The sequence below is a fragment of the Giraffa tippelskirchi genome, chromosome 10 (assembly GCF_054371585.1).
Source record: "Giraffa tippelskirchi isolate mGirTip1 chromosome 10, T2T-mGirTip1v1.2.pri, whole genome shotgun sequence".
NCBI classification, from domain to species: domain Eukaryota; kingdom Metazoa; phylum Chordata; class Mammalia; order Artiodactyla; family Giraffidae; genus Giraffa; species Giraffa tippelskirchi.
In genome coordinates, this window is record NC_137284.1 from 58,290,632 (window position 1) to 58,310,319 (window position 19,688).

Genomic DNA, 19,688 nt, shown 5'->3' on the forward strand with positions numbered 1-19,688 from the left:
TTGGTAATAATGCTGTGTCGAGCTATTTTGCCTTATAACGTCTGGATTTGTGAGTCTTCTCCAAATCCCACCCGTAGGATATGTGTTTCTAGTGATAACTGGTCACTAGACATGTTTGTTGTCTGTATGGAGTTTATGAGTTGCAAACAAAATTTAGGTTACTTAAAATATTCCTCCTTTTCTGCATGATTTTTGAAATGGTTCTAAAATACTATACCTTTTCCCTCTTTTCACCTGTCAACCTTCCCTGAATAGATTAGTACTCATAGCTCTAGAATGGCAGTGGAAAGTAGCTCTGGAACACAGAAAAATGTTTGATAAGTAAATTTCTATTTCCTATACTTACAGGATTTTAAGACATGGTGTTTAGTTCTTTGGGGTGTCTCACTGTGTGAATGTTTTCTAGATTGATTAATTCAAGGCTTTTGTTGCTCTTATTGATATGCGAGAGGAGCATTGGACTGAAACTGTTATATGGCACTGCTCTGTCCTGGTGCACTTGATTTTATACTGAATGAATCACCCATTAATTAGAACTTGAACTGAGTTGCAGTGTTGGGTATTTAGTAATCAGTGAATGGATTAAACTATTCATGAAGTAGCAGATCTAAGAATCTCTAACTGGGATTTATGGAATGTGAATGTGAGATATCCAGAGTGGTTTACTGTCTAAGGGCGTGTGACCGGTAAGTTGTGACACTGGTGCTGGTTGGGACCTAGGGCTTCCCATTCCTTGTCTAGTCCTCTTTCTGTTACACTGTGCTGGTGTGAAGAAGAATTGATGTCTGAGGGGAAGTAGTCATTCAGAAACCCAGATTCTTTTCTTGGCCTGCCTTTTATTTACTGATTACTTGTACAATTATTTGCATATTTGTTTTTTTTTTAATTTTCTCATTATAGTCATGGTTCACACATGGCTGAAATAAGATTCTCTGTTTGAAATTTGGAGGTGATTTTGTAAATCAGTTGGAGAGCATCAGTTGTGAATGGTTTTAGTAGTAAGGTGTTAAAAGCATTTGTTGCTATGAGAGTTGACCCTGGTTGATTGCACAGTGTAGTGGAAAGTGGTTTCTGAAGTCCATTTTTAAAATGAAATGACTTCTCGCCAGCATGGGCTTCCGAGCACAGAGATGAACACATTTCAACCTAAGTCTATTAAAAACAATATATATCTATTGCACCTTGTCTTTTTTTCTTAAACTGTTTACTGTCTATTTAGTACGATGTTTCTATTTTAGAATATAAATTTAGGTAAGAAGCATCTTTGGAGAAGGAAATGGCAACCCGCTCCAGTACTCTTGCCTGGCAAATCCTACGGACAGAGGAGCCTGGTAGGCTGCAGTCCATGGGTTCGCTAAGGGTCGGACACGACTGAGCAACTTCACTTTCACTTTTCACTTTCATGCAATGGAGAAGGAAATGGCAACCCACTCCAGTGTTCTTGCCTTGAGAATCCCAGGGACGGGGGAGCCTGGTGGGCTGCCGTCTGTGGGGTCGCACAGAGTCGGACACAACTGAAGTGACTTAGCAGCAAGAAGCATCTTGCTTAGTACATCACAGTCTTATGTTTGTACATATGACATTTTTGAAGATAAGTTTGGGCAACTTTCAGGTGTGGGCTTTGGCTAGATCTGTGAATTCTTTACCCTTGAATAAGTTAGGTGAGAAAAAGCTTCTATAGTTTCACTAAATAATTTCAACTTTTTCTGAAAAACATTTCACATAAACATTTCTGTGTGTATAATCTCATCCAAACCCATTAAGTTGTAGCAAATAGTCAAGAGATAACATAGTAAAGAACCTCCTTTTTCTTGAGCAAATAGGCAACTAATGTATCTAGACAGAGATTGGGTGGAGAACAGAAGGTAGTAGCTCCAAGTTTGAATTTTCTGATTTGTTAATAAACTGTGACAATTATAATAAAAGGTAATTGGTGGACTAAAGCACAGTTATTTGTATAGTCATACTTTTGCTATGGGAAAAATAAGGCTAAAACTGCTTTCCTTTTATCTATCAGAAAGATATGTTGAAATATAATTAGATTAAATTTATTTGCATAGTATAAACACAAACTTATGCAAAGTTGAGTTTATGAAAGTTTGTAGAAGAGTACCTTTATGCCAGTGAATGATTGTTAAGCTGCATTCAGAACCTGTTTGTGATTTTTGCCTTTTCTTTGTCCTCTGCTTTTAGCTCTTTCCTGAACTCATACATCAGTATTAATTTTAGTTATATGTTTGTGGTATGAGAGATATGTCAATTGTAGTGATGTGGTAAAAATAAACCAAGGAAAAATGCAAGACTGGTTCATTGTAAAAGTAGTAATTATAAAAGTAAACAGGGAAAATCAACATAAAAAATTACCCCAAATTATAGTGTAAGTATGCAAAAATATTTGTGTTGATCTCTGCAAGCCATGTATAAATTTGGATAGCCATCGTAATTTCATTCCCTCCTGTGTTCTTTCTGTCTCATCCCCTGTGCCATCTCTTACAGGTAGCTAATTTCAGTGTTTTCTTCTTTATATTCACTGTTTATTCTTGTGATGACAGGCAGATATATGCATTAATATTTTCTATTTATTATGACATACATGTATATAATAAAAATGTTTCCTTTCTCACATGTATATATATCATATGAAAGGGAAAATTTTTTATTAAACTTTTTTTTTAAAGTATATGCTTATTATTTTTCATAGTTGCATAGTGCTCTTTTGTGTGTGTAAAGGTAGTTTATTCAACGAATCTCCTGTGTTTGGACATTTAGATAGATTCCAGTATTTTGCAGTTACAGATTATCCTTCAGCAAACAACCTTGTGCACATGTATTTTCACATTGTTTGAAGTACACCTTCTGTTTAAATTCCTAGAAGTGGAATTGCTGGGTCAAGGGGAAATACAAATGATGGAGCAAATGCTCCATTGTGACAGAAAACCTGCTAAATAGAATTGAGGCATTACCCTACCTATGAAATAAAAAGAGCAGAATGACAAACTGATAGATTTTTACTAAGGAGAGAGAGAAAAAAATCCACACATTTTCATTAGGGAGAAGATTTGGGACCACATACTTTTTCATAGCCATATACAACATATTTTAAAATATTGTCAAATATGAAATAGCTGTATACCTGTAATTTAAAGAATTTACAGATTGCCAAAGGTCCTAACTTAATTTACGTAAATGATTGTCTTGTAAAATACGACCACCTTTTTGCAAGTTGTAACTTGGGTCTAAGAACGAGAATAAAGCTGTGTTTGTATGCTAAGAACATGGCTTTGAAAACATATATTTGGGGAAGTTTGCACTCTTGTTCGTAACACTTACCAGTTCAGTAGTATATGGATTCATAGTATGAGAATTGATACTACTAATGAATACTAAAAAGCCACGTTGAAATAGGAATTACTAATTGTAATTGTTACTGTTAATTACTAAAAGTGTGCTTGCTGACTCATACAGGTTAGTATTTTTATTAATTGCTTGATAAATGTTTTCCTAACTGGGGAATTTAGAGGAGGGGGAAATCATTATGGAGAGAAATTGCTATTTGTTCCACGTTGAAACATGGAACATGTTGAACAAATTACTATTTGTTCCACATTGAAATAAAAACACACTTTTCTTGCCGTTCGGCTTTCTTTTTAGATGTATCAGTGGAAGAAATTTTCTTATCTAATTCTTTATTACATTTGATTGACACCATAACATTTTATTTTGATTACCTTTGTGTTAAAGTAAACACGATAATGTGAAAGTTGGCTCTTGTCATTTCCTCCAGCATGTTACACCAGACAGCTATATTCCATGCCTTGCTGATCTGTGCAAAGCACTGTGGGAAGTTATGCTCAGCTATTACAGGACTATGGAATGGCATGAAAAGCATGACAATGAGGATACTACTTCTGCTTCTGGTAGGAAATAATTTTGATTTTATTATAAATATGTCATATTTCTGGAGTAAGGATAAAGAAAAGAGATAGCTGTACTTTTAGAATTTCAGGGACCGTGATGACATGAATGGGTTAAATGGGTTAAATGTTCAGCAGAGAAAGCAATTCAGCTACTATAAAAACTCCATTACTTTTGGGGATTTACCAGGCTGAAGAACTTCCTGTGTGATAGATATTACCAATTTCCAGGAAAATGTGGTGATGGTCTTAACACTAAATTATCAAGAGAGCACTTTAAAAAAAAATGAATTGAAAACTAAGACAGACATTGGTCTGTCCAAATTTACTATAAAATTAATGCTAATTTTTAATATTAGCATTAATTCAATATTAGGTCTTTTTTTGCTAATTTTCAAATTGTACTAATAAAGCTAGGTTCTAAGAATTAATAATTCTACTGATGCTTTTCTCCTTGAAAATAGTGGGACATTAAAATTTTAAAAAAGATGTTTTAAATACTATCTTTGAAAGCGAAATACACTTTAAATGTCTATGGTATACTCATAAAGAGCAAATCTTTGAGAAATTATATTAACTAGGCATTACTTCATAATATAATTATATATCTTAAGTGATTATCCTTGAACAATAGCTAAGAGTAAGTATTCAGAGTACTTTTAAAAGAGTGTATCAGTATTTAGTATAGGCAAAATAAATTATACAATGTATGACATACAGTTTAGTATAGCTAGTTAATCAAATTATTTTATTGATTTACCTCTAATTTCTGAAGCATTTGGTTTTTGTGATTGTGAAGGAATGCTCAAATCTTACTGTTTGATGAAATGTAGGATTTTGGTAGTATCAGTTCAGTTCAGTTCAGTCGCTCAGTCGTATCCGACTCTTTGCGACCCCATGAATTGCAGCACGCCAGGCCTCCCTGTCCATCACCATCTCCTGGAGTTTAACCGGAGTTTTGGTAGTATAGAAGACGTATATTTAATATTAATCTTGACTTGTAAGAAGCTCATAAATATAGATAGCAAAAAATAAGAAAGATAAATTCTATGGAAGGAGTTCCCTTCTTTTAGAAATATTGTTGGGGAGGAAGAGGTTTAAAGAAAGAAAGAGAAAGGAGAAGGTAGAAAAAAGAGGAGAGCATTGAGTCAGGGTCCTAGACCAAACATTTTACCCACCTCCTCTACTGTGTCTGCAAGTATGGGCATACCTGGCTTCAAATTTTGATTGCCCTTTACCAAAGGTGAGAATGTGAAGAAGTCATTTTTATCCTCTCCAGGCTCCAGTCTACTCCTTAAAATGATAGGTTAAGAATAAACAAAACAAACATAAAGTTTCATCAGGTAGTAACACATTTACCTGTAGGATCTCTATAAAGTTTAGAGACAAGGTAAAAAGTGCTAACACTAGTTGTTATTAATATCATCAAAAGAAATGAATCAAGAGAAGTAATTATATTAATAATGAAATGTCTATAGGCCTTTTTTTTTTTTTTCTAATTTCATTTTATTTAGGGAGTTTGTGAGCTTAGGGGATTTTTTTTCCCCTCAAAGTTTATGCTGTTTTGGCAACCTTAATTTTTTTTTAGGTGTGGTAACTATTTAGACATCTCAGCACCTTTTTTCCCTTTTCTAGTCCATTATTTAAGAAGAAACCAAAGCAAAAGTTTGGAACACAATTAACACATACTTTAGATATAAGATGAGAGTGTAGAAGATAATATATTCTCATCATGGTGAAACTTGCTTTCTGCTCGAGGCAAATAGTTTCATGTTATGTATGGATGTATATGTTTATGTATACACATTTTCATGATGCTTTCAAATTGTGGTGATGGAGAAGACTCCTGAGAATCCCCTGGATGTCAAGGTCAAACCAGTCAATCCTAAAGGAAATCAACCCTGAATTTTCACTGGAAGAGCTGTTGAAGCTCCAATACTTTGGCCCCCTGATGCAAAGAGCTAACTCAATGGAAAAGACCCTGATGATGGGAAAGATTGAAGGCAAAAGGAGAAAGGGGTGGCAGAGGATGAGATGGTTTGGTAGTGTCACCCACTCTAGGGGCATGAATTTGAGCAAACTCCAGGAGATAGTAGAGGACAGAAAAGCCTATCGTGCTACAATCCATGAGATCTCAAAGAGTCAGACACAACTTAGCGACTGACAACAACAATAGCAACAACAAATAGATTCAAACTTAAAACTCTCTTTGATCCTTCTATATTTAGTCCTCTTTGCTAAAATTCTTTCACTCTAATTTAAGAATGTTGTGGACCCTGGTTAGTCTGATCATCAATTGACAATATCGAGGACTGTAAAAAGTCATTTGTTCACCAGAGAGTCTTCCTTTCGTATTCACATTAAGGCTTAAATTGTAGGAATCAGTAATTTAAAACTTATTCTTCACAAACTTCATAAGGCTGAAAGGGCCTCTAGAGTTCACTTGTCGTTCTCTCCTTCATTGCAGGCAGATTCTTTACTGCTGAGCCATAGGGAAGCCATCTAGTAATACTACTGGTATCTTAACACTTTACCATTTTTAATAAAACTCTAAAGCCGTAGTGAAGGTGCATTGGTCTGAGCTGCTGGGTTCATAATAGCCAGACCATACAGATGATATGAGGATTCCTTTGTAGCTCAGTTGGTAAAGAATCTGCCTGCAATGCAGGAGACCAGGATTCAATTCCTGAGTCAGGAAGATCCCCTGGAAAAGGAAATGGCAACCCACTCTAGTGTTCTTGCCTGGGAAATCCTATGAACAGGCGACAGTCTATAGGGTAGTGAGAGTTGGACCCGACTTAGCAACTAAACCACTAAACCACCACCACAGATGATATGGCTTAAACTGTATGAGTAGTTACCAGTACACTAGGCATGTATCTGGGCTTCCCAGGCAGCTCAGTGATAAAGAACCCACTGCTAATGAAGGAGACGTGGGTTCGATCCCTGGGTCAGGAAAATCCTCTGGAGAAGGAAATGGCAACCCACTTCAGTATTCTTGACTGGAGAATTCCATGGACAGAGGAGCCTGGCTGTCTTCAGTCCAGGGGGTCACAAAGAGTCAGACATGACGGAGCAACTAAACAACAACAAAGGCATGTATCCAGGGCCTGGATATGAAAGAGCCTTTTGCTGATTACCAGTGGATGGACACCTTGCTCGCCTGAGATGAGAACAACTGGTATTCTCAGTTGTTCTGCACAGTTTATTTGCACAGAGGCATAATTTTTTAAATATAATGTGTTTTTTTTTTTCAGTTGCTTTTAGGGAGAGAATCATTTTTGAGGCAGGTCATTGATCTTAACCTCTTGAAGTGGACATTGTTAGATTACTTACCTGGAATGGATAAAAGTATTCTGGATCGTGAAAAATACAAATTGTATGCATCATTGCCTCATTGCATGAGCAGTTTTGCACTCCATATGCTTGTTAACGTGTGTATTAATTGATAATTCGGTTAATCAGTCCTGTAATGCCCTGGCAACAGGCAGTATATGGTCATTAAGAACCTGGTTTCTGGGATTACACTGCCCAAGTTGGAATCCCAGCTCCAATCACACATGACCTGGGTAGTCTTAGGTGTAAAGTATTATACTTAACATTTCAGAGTCTTGAGTTTGTCTTATCAAATGCATTTAATCCCAGTTCTTATTTTTGACATTGTTTTGATTATGTAAACATTGAGAATATTTTCTGTATTTTACATATGCCCACAGTATATTAGAGTTCAAATTTTTTTTTTTTTGAGAACAAAATGTGAAGCAAATTTAAAATGTATATCATCTTTTATTTTCAGAAGGGAGTAATATGATGGGTGCTGAAGAAACAAATTTTGATCGTGGCTACATAAAAAAGAAATTAGAACATGGACTTACACGAATATGGCAGGTTTGGTTTTTTTAAACTATTTTTTTTCCTATGAAAACTGTAGAAACCTTCATGTCAAAATTGTTTTACAGAGTCAGTGTTTAGGTTTTCTGTATTTGTTTTTCCTTGCAGATATGGTCATATGTTATTTTCTTTGGAATAAGTCTGTTATTTGAGTTCTATAATTTATTAATAGTTGTGAATTATATTTGACTAAGTGACAGTAGAAAAAGTGTTTTAATTTGAAATTCTCCATTGAAAATATTCCTTGATTACATTTTACTTTTAGTATCGTAGCAGATCTGTGCTTTCCTAAAGAAGTTGTTTTCTTATTGAGATACTGTTTATTTTATGTGTGTGTGTGTTTTCCTTTTCTGTTAATTTTAGGAAAAAGATAACTATGTAATAGATGACATACGTAGGTTGGAGTCTAGAATAGAATGAAGAATTTTTTTCTAAGTCAATGATTTTTGTGCCTTCAGTGAACCTTATGTGTTTACTGAATGAATGTGTCTTTCTAGGCTTTTCTTTTACATTTTAGTAGCTCAGTTGTTGTTATCAGATAATTTACTTCGTTAAAATTTGTCATGTCCTAGATAAAATGTAATTTCTTTGATAACTTTTTTGTTCTTTTTGGACTTCCTCAAAATTTCGAAGATTATAGAAACTTTGATCATATTATGTTCTTTTAAAATGTATTTTTGATTTTTCTAATGAAGGTGATATTTAGTTTGAACATCTTTTACACGATTTCTTTTGAAAAAAATTGTGTATCTAAATATATACTGCAAACATAAATTTCCTAAAGAATCACTTAGCAGTTATAATTTAGTGTTCTTCTAACTTTTTATTACTTGCTATTGGATATGCTATTTGAATTATACTTTAATATTTAAATATGTGATAGTTGAAAGAGCTTTTATCTTTTATAATTTCTTATATGACCATATTAAGGTAATTTTTAACTTTCTACTTATTACAGGTTTAGGCTGACTTTTTTTCTGCATATTATGTACAGAAAGGAAAATCTTATATCTAGGGTCAGATATGAATTGTTTCTGCTTAGGTCTTGTAATAGACTCTTAATAATACTTTGCTGAAATTGTAGAATCTATGATAAAATATTTGGTAATTCAGCACACTTTGAAATGTTGACCTGGTATTTTATATAGCTAGTTGCTGTTCAGTCTGGCAACCTGATGTCATTCCTGCTATAGGAATATCTGTTAAATGTAAGATTTAGTAAAAGCTATTCTCATTTAAACATTTGGCCAATTTAATAAAAGTCATCATGCTTTTGAATATAGATAATTGTAGATTTCAGGTTTTAGAATATCTTCATCTCTACCACTCCAAGTCCCTTTTGCCCCTCCAATCCCAGTTCTCAACCAGTTCTATACAGGCCTTTGTGTACATTAGGAACTCATTAGTGTTTGTTAAATTGAAATTACAAAGCTCGATGCAATTGAAAAAGGCAAAAACTCTGAAAAATAAATGTGTTTTGATAACACATCTAGCATACAAACCTGACAGGAATTGAATTCATTTGATAGCACAGCCTGACCACTGTTATCATTTGGCTTTTTATAGTATTTATTTTTCCTATTAAAGTGAACATGCGTATGTTACGGGGATATTCGTGTGTTTTATTTTGGGTTGCTGCCCTTTACCCCACTGGGGGTTATATATAATATATGCTGTACATGCTATAATATATTTCTGATACCTGAAGTGCTAAATTTCAAAGCAGAAATGAGCATGTGACAATTTACAGACATTTATCATAAATTTATTGTGGAGATAATGATAAGTGATGATTGAGAAGCATAAGAAGATAGTTAACATTTCTGACATAAAACTAGATTCAGAATCATAATCACCTTGATTTTTGATGTGAAAATTTTTAGAATTTTATGGCAAATTTTTCCTTCATTTTGACTCAGAATCTTTCAGGGAAAAAGGTTGTGTCAATCATAATATGTGTATCATACTGTTTGTGGGTTTACAAACATGGAAATTGAAACCATGGTCTTTGACCTCATGGAGCTTACATATTTAACAATATGAAATTTTTGGTCTTCCAAAATTTTCTTTTTAGTCTTTAAATACATGAGAAATGGCAGTTTTAAAATGTTTATTGATTTCTTTTTACTACAGAAAATTAGAGTTGGCATATTTCTACTTTTTGTGAATTGGAAATTATCTTTACAATCTAATATACTTCATACTTTTAAATTCTTCCCAGGGCATTTGAAAAATAACCATGTATTTCTTCTTTGTGTTGGCAATTACTGTGCATGTATTAAAGCAGCTAATTATGTATTCAGTCCAGTTCAGTTCAGTTCAGTTCCTCAGTCGTGTCTGACTCTTTACAACCCCATGAATCGCAGCACGCCAGGCCTCCCTGTCCATCAGCAGCTCCTGGAGTTTACCAAACTTATGTCGATCGAATTGGTGATGCCACCCAACCATCTTATCCTCTGTCGTACCCTTCTCCTCCTGCCCCCAATCCTTCCTAGCATTAGGGTCTTTCCAATGAGTCAACTCTTCTCATGAGGTGGCCAAAGTATTGGAGTTTCAGCTTCAACATCAGTCATTCCAATGAACACCCAGGGCTGATCTCCTTTAGGATGGACTAGTTGGATCTCCTTGCAGTCCAAGGGACTCTCATGAGTCTTCTCCAACACCACAGTTCAAAAGCATCAATTCTTCGGTGCTCAGCTTTCTTCATAGTCCAACTCTCACATCCATACATGACTACTGGAAAAACCTTAGCCTTGACTAGATGGACCTTTGTTGGCAAAGTAATGTCTCTGCTTTTTAATATGCTATCTAGGTTGGTCATAAGTTTCCTTCCAAGGAACAAGTGTCTTTTAATTTCATGGCTGCAGTCACCATCTGCAGTGATTTTGGAGCCCAGAAAAATAAAGTCAGCCACTGTTTCCATTGTTTCCCCATCTATTTGCCATGAAGTGATGGGACTGGACACCATGATCTTAGTTTTCTGAATGTTGAGTTCTAAGCCAACTTTTTCACTCTTCTCTTTCACTTTCATCAAGAGGCTCTTAGTTCTTCGCTTTCTGCCATAAGGGTGGTGGCATCTGCATATCTGATGTTATTGATATTTCTCCCAGCAATCTTGATTCCAGTCTCATCCAGCCCAGCATTTCACATGATGTACTCTGCATATAGGTTAAATAAGCAGGGTGACAATATACAGCCTTGATGTACTCCTTTCCTGATTTGGAACCAGCCTGTTGTTCCATGTCCAGTTCTAACTGTTGCTTCTTGACCTGCATATAGATTTAAGGTGATTACTTAAATCAGATTTAAGTAATTAAATCAGATTATGCAGATTTAAGTGATTTCGGCATACAGTATAAGGTGATTATACTAGATATACACAAATAATGGTGACTTTTACCTGTGTATCTAGTATAAGGATATAATTCTTATCTTGCATGTGTATGTGTATGTTAATAGTGATAACTGTGGCCTATACTATTTTCATATCTGATTATGGAACTATTTCTGATATCAACCTTTGTTGGGTATTGGCCCAAATAGATATTTTTTTATCAAGTTAATCTATTCCTGTCTCATTTTAATGTGTTGCTATACAAAATCATGGTTCTGATTACTTTCTATATTTTGGATTTACTTGAAACATTTTTTGTTTTGTTTTATAGGATGTTCAGCTAAAAGTTAAAACCTACTTGCTTGGAACTGATTTGTCTATATTCAAATATGATGATTTCATCTTTGTTTTGGATATAATCAGCAGGTAGTGTTTGAGATCTTGTCTTATTCTTTATCTTGTTTCATTGAACCATGATAATGAAATCTTTGATTAATGAGTTATAAGCTATAACTTCATGGAAGTGAAGATAATTGAACATTCACAGTCTAATTTCTGCTGGTTTATGGGTGAATGTGTTTAAATATTTCTGCTCTTTGGGTGTTTGTAAACTGTAATGAATTTGTGATCTTTAGAATTTCTTCAGGCATCCAAATTTTTATGATTTGTTATCTTTGATTAAAGATGACCTGGACTTCTTTTACTTCCCTATAATAAACATGTTGCTGAAATTGTTATAAATCTTTCTGTCCACGTAGGTTGATGCAAGTTGGAGAAGAATTTTGTGGTAGCAAGTCTGAAGTTTTGCAAGAATCTATTAGAAAACAAAGTGTCAATTATTTTAAGAACTACCATAGGTAAGAACTCTAATAAAACGTGAATAGACTTATTTAGGTAGCGAGAATAGCTTTTTCTCATGTTTATTAATCTTATAGCATTGATTGGTTTAAAAGAATTACTTTTGAATTTGAAAGGCTATCTTTGTAGCTCTTTTTAGGATGGTTAGGTTTTTATTTCTGTTTTACCAAAAATAGCATAAATTATTCTCATTACTTTTTGTAAATTTCAGTATGTACTTTGTCTTGAGGGATTTAAAATGTTGAACTGACTTCTTTGTGGGTATAAGATGATTCTTACGTTGAGGATCCCTAGAAACATTTGACTGCTATTCTCTACCTGCATATATGGTGTGAGTTTACTAAGGAAGTTAAATCAATAGAGGCAGCACTCACCGAGGCGGAGGTTCTTGAAACTATGTGCCTTTTAGGAATAAAAAGGCTTTTAGAGAAGGGGGCATGATATTCAGAATCTAGCTACAAGGCCAAGACTGTGTACTATGTTGCTTTGACAAACAATCACTACCAATTTTAAAAAGGGTACCGGGGAATAGTTTTGGGAATGGGGAAAGGTGGGAAAGAATGTTTATATAGCAATGTGATGGTACACTTAAAGTAGCATTAAACTGAGAGAGTGAACAGTTATTACACCTTTCTGCATGTAAGCTGGACCCTATACTATATCTCTTACATATATTTTATCATTTGCATTGAGTTATATTTCATTTGTTAGTTTGCTTTTTAAAATGTTTTGATTTTGTTGTTATTTGGTAGCAGGGAGAGTTGGGATTTGAAATTCTTTTTCTCCTTGTTCAGTCAACCCTTGGTCACCGTGATAAGTGCTGAGTCAGAAGAGAGAGTACTGCACGTGAAACCATTGACTAATTTATTATTCAATATATTTAAGTACACATTTTCTGTCTTAATAGTAAACTATTAAAATTAAATGTGGGCTTTCCTGATAGCTCAGTTGGTCAAGAATCCGCCTACAATGCAGGAGACCCCGGTTCAATTCCTGGATCTGGAAGATCCACTGGAGAACGGAAAGGCTACCCACTCGAGTATTCTGGCCTAGAGAATTCCATGGACTGTGTATTCCCTGGGTTTGCAAAGAGTCGGACAGGACTGAGTGACTTTCACTCACTCACTCATTAAACATTTATTTTTAAAGTATATTTAAATTGATTCTTTACCAAAGTGGGCTTCCATGGTGGCTCAGATTCTCAAAAAGAATTTGCCTGCAGTGCAGGAGACCTAGATTTGATCCCTCAGTTGGGAAGATCCCCTTGAGAAGGAAATAGCTACCCACTCCAGTATTCTTGCCTGGAGAATTCCATGGACAGAAGAGCCTGCTGGGCTATAGTCCATGGGGTCACAAAGAGTCAGACATGACTGAAGTGACTTAGCATGCATGCACAGGAAGACAGTGGCAAGGGAACAACATAAAACCCTAACACTACCTTTGTTTACAACTTCCTTTTCTGTTAAAACTTAACCCCTACGAAAATGGAAGTCCCAACCTGTACACATTGCTTTCCAAAATGAGAGTGGCCTTGTAATCACAGATGGGAAATGGAAAAGAATCAAGAACTGTGAAGAAATGAGAAGCCTCACTTACCCATTAGAATGAAAGCATGCTGCTTGTTCATTTCCCAAAGATTGCTTTATATCCTACAATACCACTGGAGGGTCTTTTGTTCATTGTGACTGCAAGATGTATGCAAAGCAGAAATGTGGGTTCATTTAATGGTTTCCATTCTGCATTCTACTTTATTATCAAAAGATGTCTGTCATCTGTTGCCACCAGGTATAATAGTCATTTCTAGATGCTAATGGAGATTCCTCACAAAAGTTCACCTTGATAAACTTAGAAAACATAGATATTAATTACTGTTTTCAAAACACTCAACATTTTAATTGACTTTTCTCAGAAACACTTGTGAAACTTGTTTCCCAGTGAGGAGGCTATATTGTATTGTTAGAAGGAGAGGAGGACTGGGAAATAGTAAATTGGGTTCTTATCCCATTTTTGCCTCTTGCCACTTTTCTGACATTGAACAAATTACTTAACCCTCTGGGATATGGTTCTATCTATCAATTGTAAAATGAGGTGGTTGGACTAAATGCTCTCCCCCAGTATTACCTGTAGATCTTTCCCTTTTTTTCATGCTGCTCTGTATATTATAAAAGTAGGTTAAAACATAAAGATTTAATTTTTTTTTGTAGTATTCTTCCCTTTCCCCAGTATTTAAAGCAGTCTTGCTTACATACTGCCTGTAATCATTCTCTCTCCAACAGCTGCCATTTGGGAAATTATAATGAAAATCACTTGGCAAAGTGAGTGCCAACCATCACTGTGCTCTAAAGCAAGATAAACTTGACAGGCAGTTTAGAAATGATGCCAGTGTATAGATATTGGGTTGATGAAAGTCATTACATTAGCCAATGATGAATCTAAATCTACTAAATTCTGATTTAATACCTCCTTCACCAAATCATACTACATAAATACCAAAAACTACCATGAAACATGGTGAACTACAGATCATCTGTTTTGATTTTATTAAAGTATTTAAATGTGCTTACAATTTGTTTCATGGTCTTCTGCCAAATAGAGCTCTTGAGAATGAAGAAATTCCTGAACTGAATTATCCTGACTTTGAGTCCATTTAGGCTGTTGGTTTGAAGATGTAGACATAACAACAAGGTGAACATACAAGCATTTTACTCTTTGGCAGAACATCTGTTTATAGAATGTACTGGTGTTTTTTTGTGGAAGTATTAAAGTTTGCCTGCCATTATCTTTTTCTTGGGCAAAGTTGGATGAGCATGTGAGGAAGCACAGACTCTGTCATCTGTCAATGTAACTTCACATCTTTCAAGGTGTGTTTTATTCCCCCAGGTTTCTTTATGTGCAGGCTCTAAGTCTGTATACACTGCAAGCTGTCAGTCTTCTGCCAGATGTTGCAGAATTCCCCAAAGCACAAATAATCTAAAACAGTAATGATGTAGAAACTATGCAGTAGTGTACTGTTGTCAAGACATTTAACAAGTACATTTTATTTTTAATTACTTTAATAATCAAAGTTTATAAATGTTTTCAGTGACCTTAAAGGTGCATTGACTGATGTCAGAAGAAGAGAAAGATCACCTATCCTTTTAGGGAGAAAAGTCTTTGCTTGCCTGAGTAAGAAAGGCTTGGTTTATTCCTTAAAGTGCCTTTAAAAATGTGTGCTTCTAGAGTTAGTTTTATTATCCATATACTTATCTTTGTTTTCTGTCTTGGTCAAGTGATTGAATCATGTCTTCTGGTTTGAGTATTGGACCTGGTATCTTCTAGAACTGACCTGCCTGCTCATGTCACACTGCTCCTCCCTCCCCTGCCCATATATCTTCTGCCAAATAAACTGTTTTGGTTAAGGCTTCAGAGAGAGTAGAAAATAAGTTATCAGTAATTTTAGTTGTTGTATAAGATATCTGAGAGTTTTTTTTTTAAGGAAAAGGTTAACCAGTATAATAACTTCAATTTACAAGTGTCCATGGATATGTTTTCCTAGTATTGCATTGTAACAAACTATCCTGAAAATTACAGGCTTAAAACAACCACCATCTTCTCGTTATTTCCTGTATTCTGTGTGTCAGGAATAATTTAAGCAGGGATCAAGATTCTTCTGCTCCTCATAGCACTGACTGCGGTGACTCAGGAGTGCTCAGCTTTGTGTAGCGGGTTCAAGATGGCTTCGCTTGCATCTTGGTGGAGGTGGCTAGAGGGTGTTCAGCTGGACTGGTTAGTCAGCGTGCCCACATGTGGCCTCCCTAGTGTGGTGCTCTCAGGGTGGTTGGACTTCTTCCATGGCAGCTGGCTTCCCACAGAACTAGCATTCCAAGAGAACCACGCGGAGGGTGCTTGGCCTTTTCAGCTACACGCTTGGGACTCATGCAGTCCTTCTACCACATTCCATTGAATGTAGACTTCTCATAACGCTGGTTCAGATTGAAGAGGAGAGAAAGCAGACTTTTTCTGTTGACAGGGGAGTGGTTAGGTCATGTCGTAGAAGAGCTGTGTGTGGAATAGAAGATACTGTTTGCAGCCCTCTTTGCTGTATTCCTTGGGAAAACAGGGAGAAATGTTTTCAGAAACCAATTTTGGGGGGTATTTGGTGAAAATGGTACCAATAAATTTGTTTATTTTTAGTGTGTGACATGTTCTACTAAAAATTCAACTATGTAAAATATGACTATTTTCCATGTCTAAACTATACAAGAGGGCTTAAAATTTGAACTTAAAATGAGAGCAAAAGGAACAGTGTCTTCATAATATATACCTCTTATGTCAGACTAGTTTCTCTTCTATATATATGTACATACACATTGTATATATGCATGTATGTATGTACATACACATAAATATACCATAGTAGTGAACAATTATCAAATTCCACTTTTCCTCCTGCTGGTAAAAAGTGTGGGGCCGTGTGGTGTTATCAGTGGCCTTGGGTTCCTACCTTTACTGTGTTCCTCAACTAGCTTTACTGCATATGTGATTTTAACCCATCTTTTTAATTTTCTGAGCATCAGTTTCCTTCTCTTCAAAGTGTATAAGGCTTATGTTGGATACTCTACCTTCTTTAAACTCGCTGCTTTTATCATTCGCTTCTGGAACCTAACTTCTATTGCTTTAAGTCTTTTATTAGGTTAAGTAAAAGATCTGTGTTTCACACACTTTTAATTCATTGATATTTTCCCTTTAACTTGTAGGTCAACATATTTGAGACAGTTTATAGATTGGTTATTATCTTCTTCACTATGTTTGCACTTTAAAATCTCTTTAATTTTATTTTAGTTGCACCTGTTCTTTAGTTTGCCAAAAAAGTTCTTTGTCTCCTGCTTGTGTCTGGTTTCTTGGAGACACAGTGGCACCCACAGTGCTTAGAGGAATGATTGAGATTGCTTTTCACTGAGCTTTATGATTACAGTCCATTCTGTTACTCAGCATCAGATTACAGTTTGTACTTTACATACGTACTGCTTTTTCATCATAACTGCTCTCTTTTGTGTGTTAGTACAGTAAATTAGAAGAAAGGATATAAAATGCAAATCTTTCAATTTGTATAAAATGTTCTTGGGGAAAGAGATGCGGAGGAAGTTTTCCTTGGCTTTATTGAATCAATTTGGAAAATAGGAACCAACTTATGATTTCCAGTAAAAAATGAAATTTTTCCTTTTTGCTATTGTTTCTGAGTATGTTGCAGTGAAAAGAACATGACTTGGAAATCAGGGCCCCTGTCTTTGCTTTCTACTAGTTGTGACCTTGTGACCCTTCACAAGTGGATTCATGCTTGCTTGAGCCACCTGTGGCTTTATCTTTAAAATGGGCCTGCCTTTTATTGCAGACAGTTTGGGAGGATAGTGATAGATTATTAGTTTTTTCCTTTGAAAAAATTTTATTAAAACTTAACTCACATAAATGTATACATATCTTATTGTACCGCTCCATGAATGTTTAATATATGTACACTGCATAAGGGGCTTCCCAGCTGACGCTAGTGGTAAAGAACCTGCCTTACAGTGCAGGAGACCCAAGAGTTGCGGATTCAATCCCTGGGTTGGGAAGATGTCCTGGAGGTGGGCATGGCAACCCACTCCAGTATTCTTGCCTGGAAAATCCCTATGGACAGAGGAGCCTGGCGGGCTACAGTCCATGGGGTCGTGAAGAGTCGAACACGACTGACGTGACTTAGCACGCAGGTACACACGCTATATAAACTGCCCAGATTAATATATGTAACTTTTCCAGTATCCCCGAAGAATCTCTTGTACTTTTCTCAGTCAGTAGCCTCTTCAGAGTTAACTGCTATTCTTAACTTCTGTCACCATTGACTAGTCATGGCTGAACATTATGTAAATATTGTGGTTTTATAAATATTATTCTGAATTGTCTTGCTTTGTTGTTTCTCACACATGTAGACATGTGACTTGATTTAGTGTATTGACCTAGGATTCCTATGATCTGGGGGTTAAATTAACATTTTATTAAATTTAATTGGAAATTCTTTTGAATCGCCCATGTATACAATATGTCATGTGTGAATAGTGATGGTTTTATATGTTACTTTCTAACATTTGTATTGGTTAAGACTTCTGGTACAATTTTGAACAGAAGTGCCAACAAGGGACATTCCTTCATTCAGTACTTTACCAGTAAGTATGGTATTTGTGGTAGGTTTTTGTAGACACTCTATATCAGAGGAAAGAAATTCCTAAGAGATAGTCAACTTCAAGTCAAAAGGTATTACTAGAAGTAAAGAGGATACTTCATAATGATGAATAGATTTTCGTTAGAAGCTGTAACAGTCCTAAATTTGTAAGCTCTTACTAAAATAAAATCAAAATATATAAAGCAAACATATTCAGATTAGGAGATGAAATAGACAATTTATAATCATAGTTGAGAATTTTTGTGTGCCACTTTTAGTAATTGGTAATATAAACAGACAAAAAAATCAGGATATATGTTTGACCAAATATTAATAAAATTTACCTAATTTATGTAGATATATTGATGTATATATGTTTATACATATATGTGTGTATACATTGTAATACTTGATAGCTGAAGAATTCATATTTTTTTTTCAGAGGAGAAGGACAGTTAATCAAAGTCAATCAATTGCTGGGGCATAAAGCAAGTCTTTGTAAAAGAAAAAGTCAAAAGATTGAAGCCAGAGCATATTCTGACCACAGTGGAATTAAACTAGAAATAAATAAGAGAGAACTAGAAAATCTGCCAGTTTTTGGATATTAAGCAACCTATTTTCCATGTTAAAGAAGGAATCATATTGGGAATTAGAAAATATTTAAAAAGGAATGTTAATAAACATATAATATAAAATTGTGAGGTATAACTAAAGCAGAGGGGGGGATTTTTAGCTTTAAATGCATTTTCTGGTAAAGAAGAAAGTTTGAAAATCAGTGCCCTAAACTTACATTTCAAAAAGTTTAGAAAATGAAAGTTATGACCAACCTAGACAGCATATTAAAAAGCTAGTCAAGGCTATGGTTTTTCCAGTAGTCATGTATGGATGTGAGAGTTGGACTATAAAGAAAGCTGAGCGTCGAAGAATTGATGCTTTTGAACTGTGGTGTTGAAGAAGACTCTTGAGAGTCCCTTGGACTGCAAGGAGATCCAACCAGTCCATCCTAAAGATCAGTCCTGGGTGTTCATTGGAAGGACTGATGTTGAAGGCAAAACTCCAATACTTTGGCCACCTCATGCGAAGAACTGACTCATTGGAAAAGACCCTGATGCTGGGAAAGATTGAAGGCAGGAAGAGAAGGGGACAAAAGAGGATGAGACGGTTGGAAGGCATCACTGACTCACTGGACATGAGTTTGAGCAAGCTTCGGGAGCTGCTGATGGACAGAGAGGCCTGCGTGCTGCGGTCCATGGGGTTGCAAAGAGTCAGACACGACTGAGCAACTGAACTGAGAAGTCAATGAAAGAGAAAGTAAATGTATAATAGAAAGAGATCTACAATACTAAGCAAAACTGGGCAAGAAAAAGAAAGAAATTATATCATCAGTTAAAGGGATATCTATAGATCTTAAAGGGGCTTCCCTGGTGTCTCAGTGGTAAAGAAACAACGTGCAATACAGAAATCACTGGAGATGTGCATTTGATTCCTGGGTCAAGAAAATCCCCTGGAGGAGGGA

The 19,688-nt window shown here is 35.5% G+C and overlaps 1 protein-coding gene across 6 annotated transcripts in view; it reads left to right on the plus strand.

Annotated features, from left to right (window-relative positions):
• Window positions 1–19,688, plus strand: part of VPS50 (VPS50 subunit of EARP/GARPII complex) — a 131,487-nt gene that overhangs the window by 60,914 nt on the left and 50,885 nt on the right. For all 6 annotated transcript variants that reach the window (XM_081531444.1, XM_081531439.1, XM_081531441.1 and 3 more), the window contains 4 exons: window positions 3,785–3,917; window positions 7,711–7,802; window positions 11,471–11,565; window positions 11,898–11,996. In XM_081531444.1, the coding sequence (XP_081387570.1) occupies window positions 3,785–3,917; window positions 7,711–7,802; window positions 11,471–11,565; window positions 11,898–11,996 (419 nt within the window). The remainder of the gene's footprint in view (window positions 1–3,784; window positions 3,918–7,710; window positions 7,803–11,470; window positions 11,566–11,897; window positions 11,997–19,688) is intronic.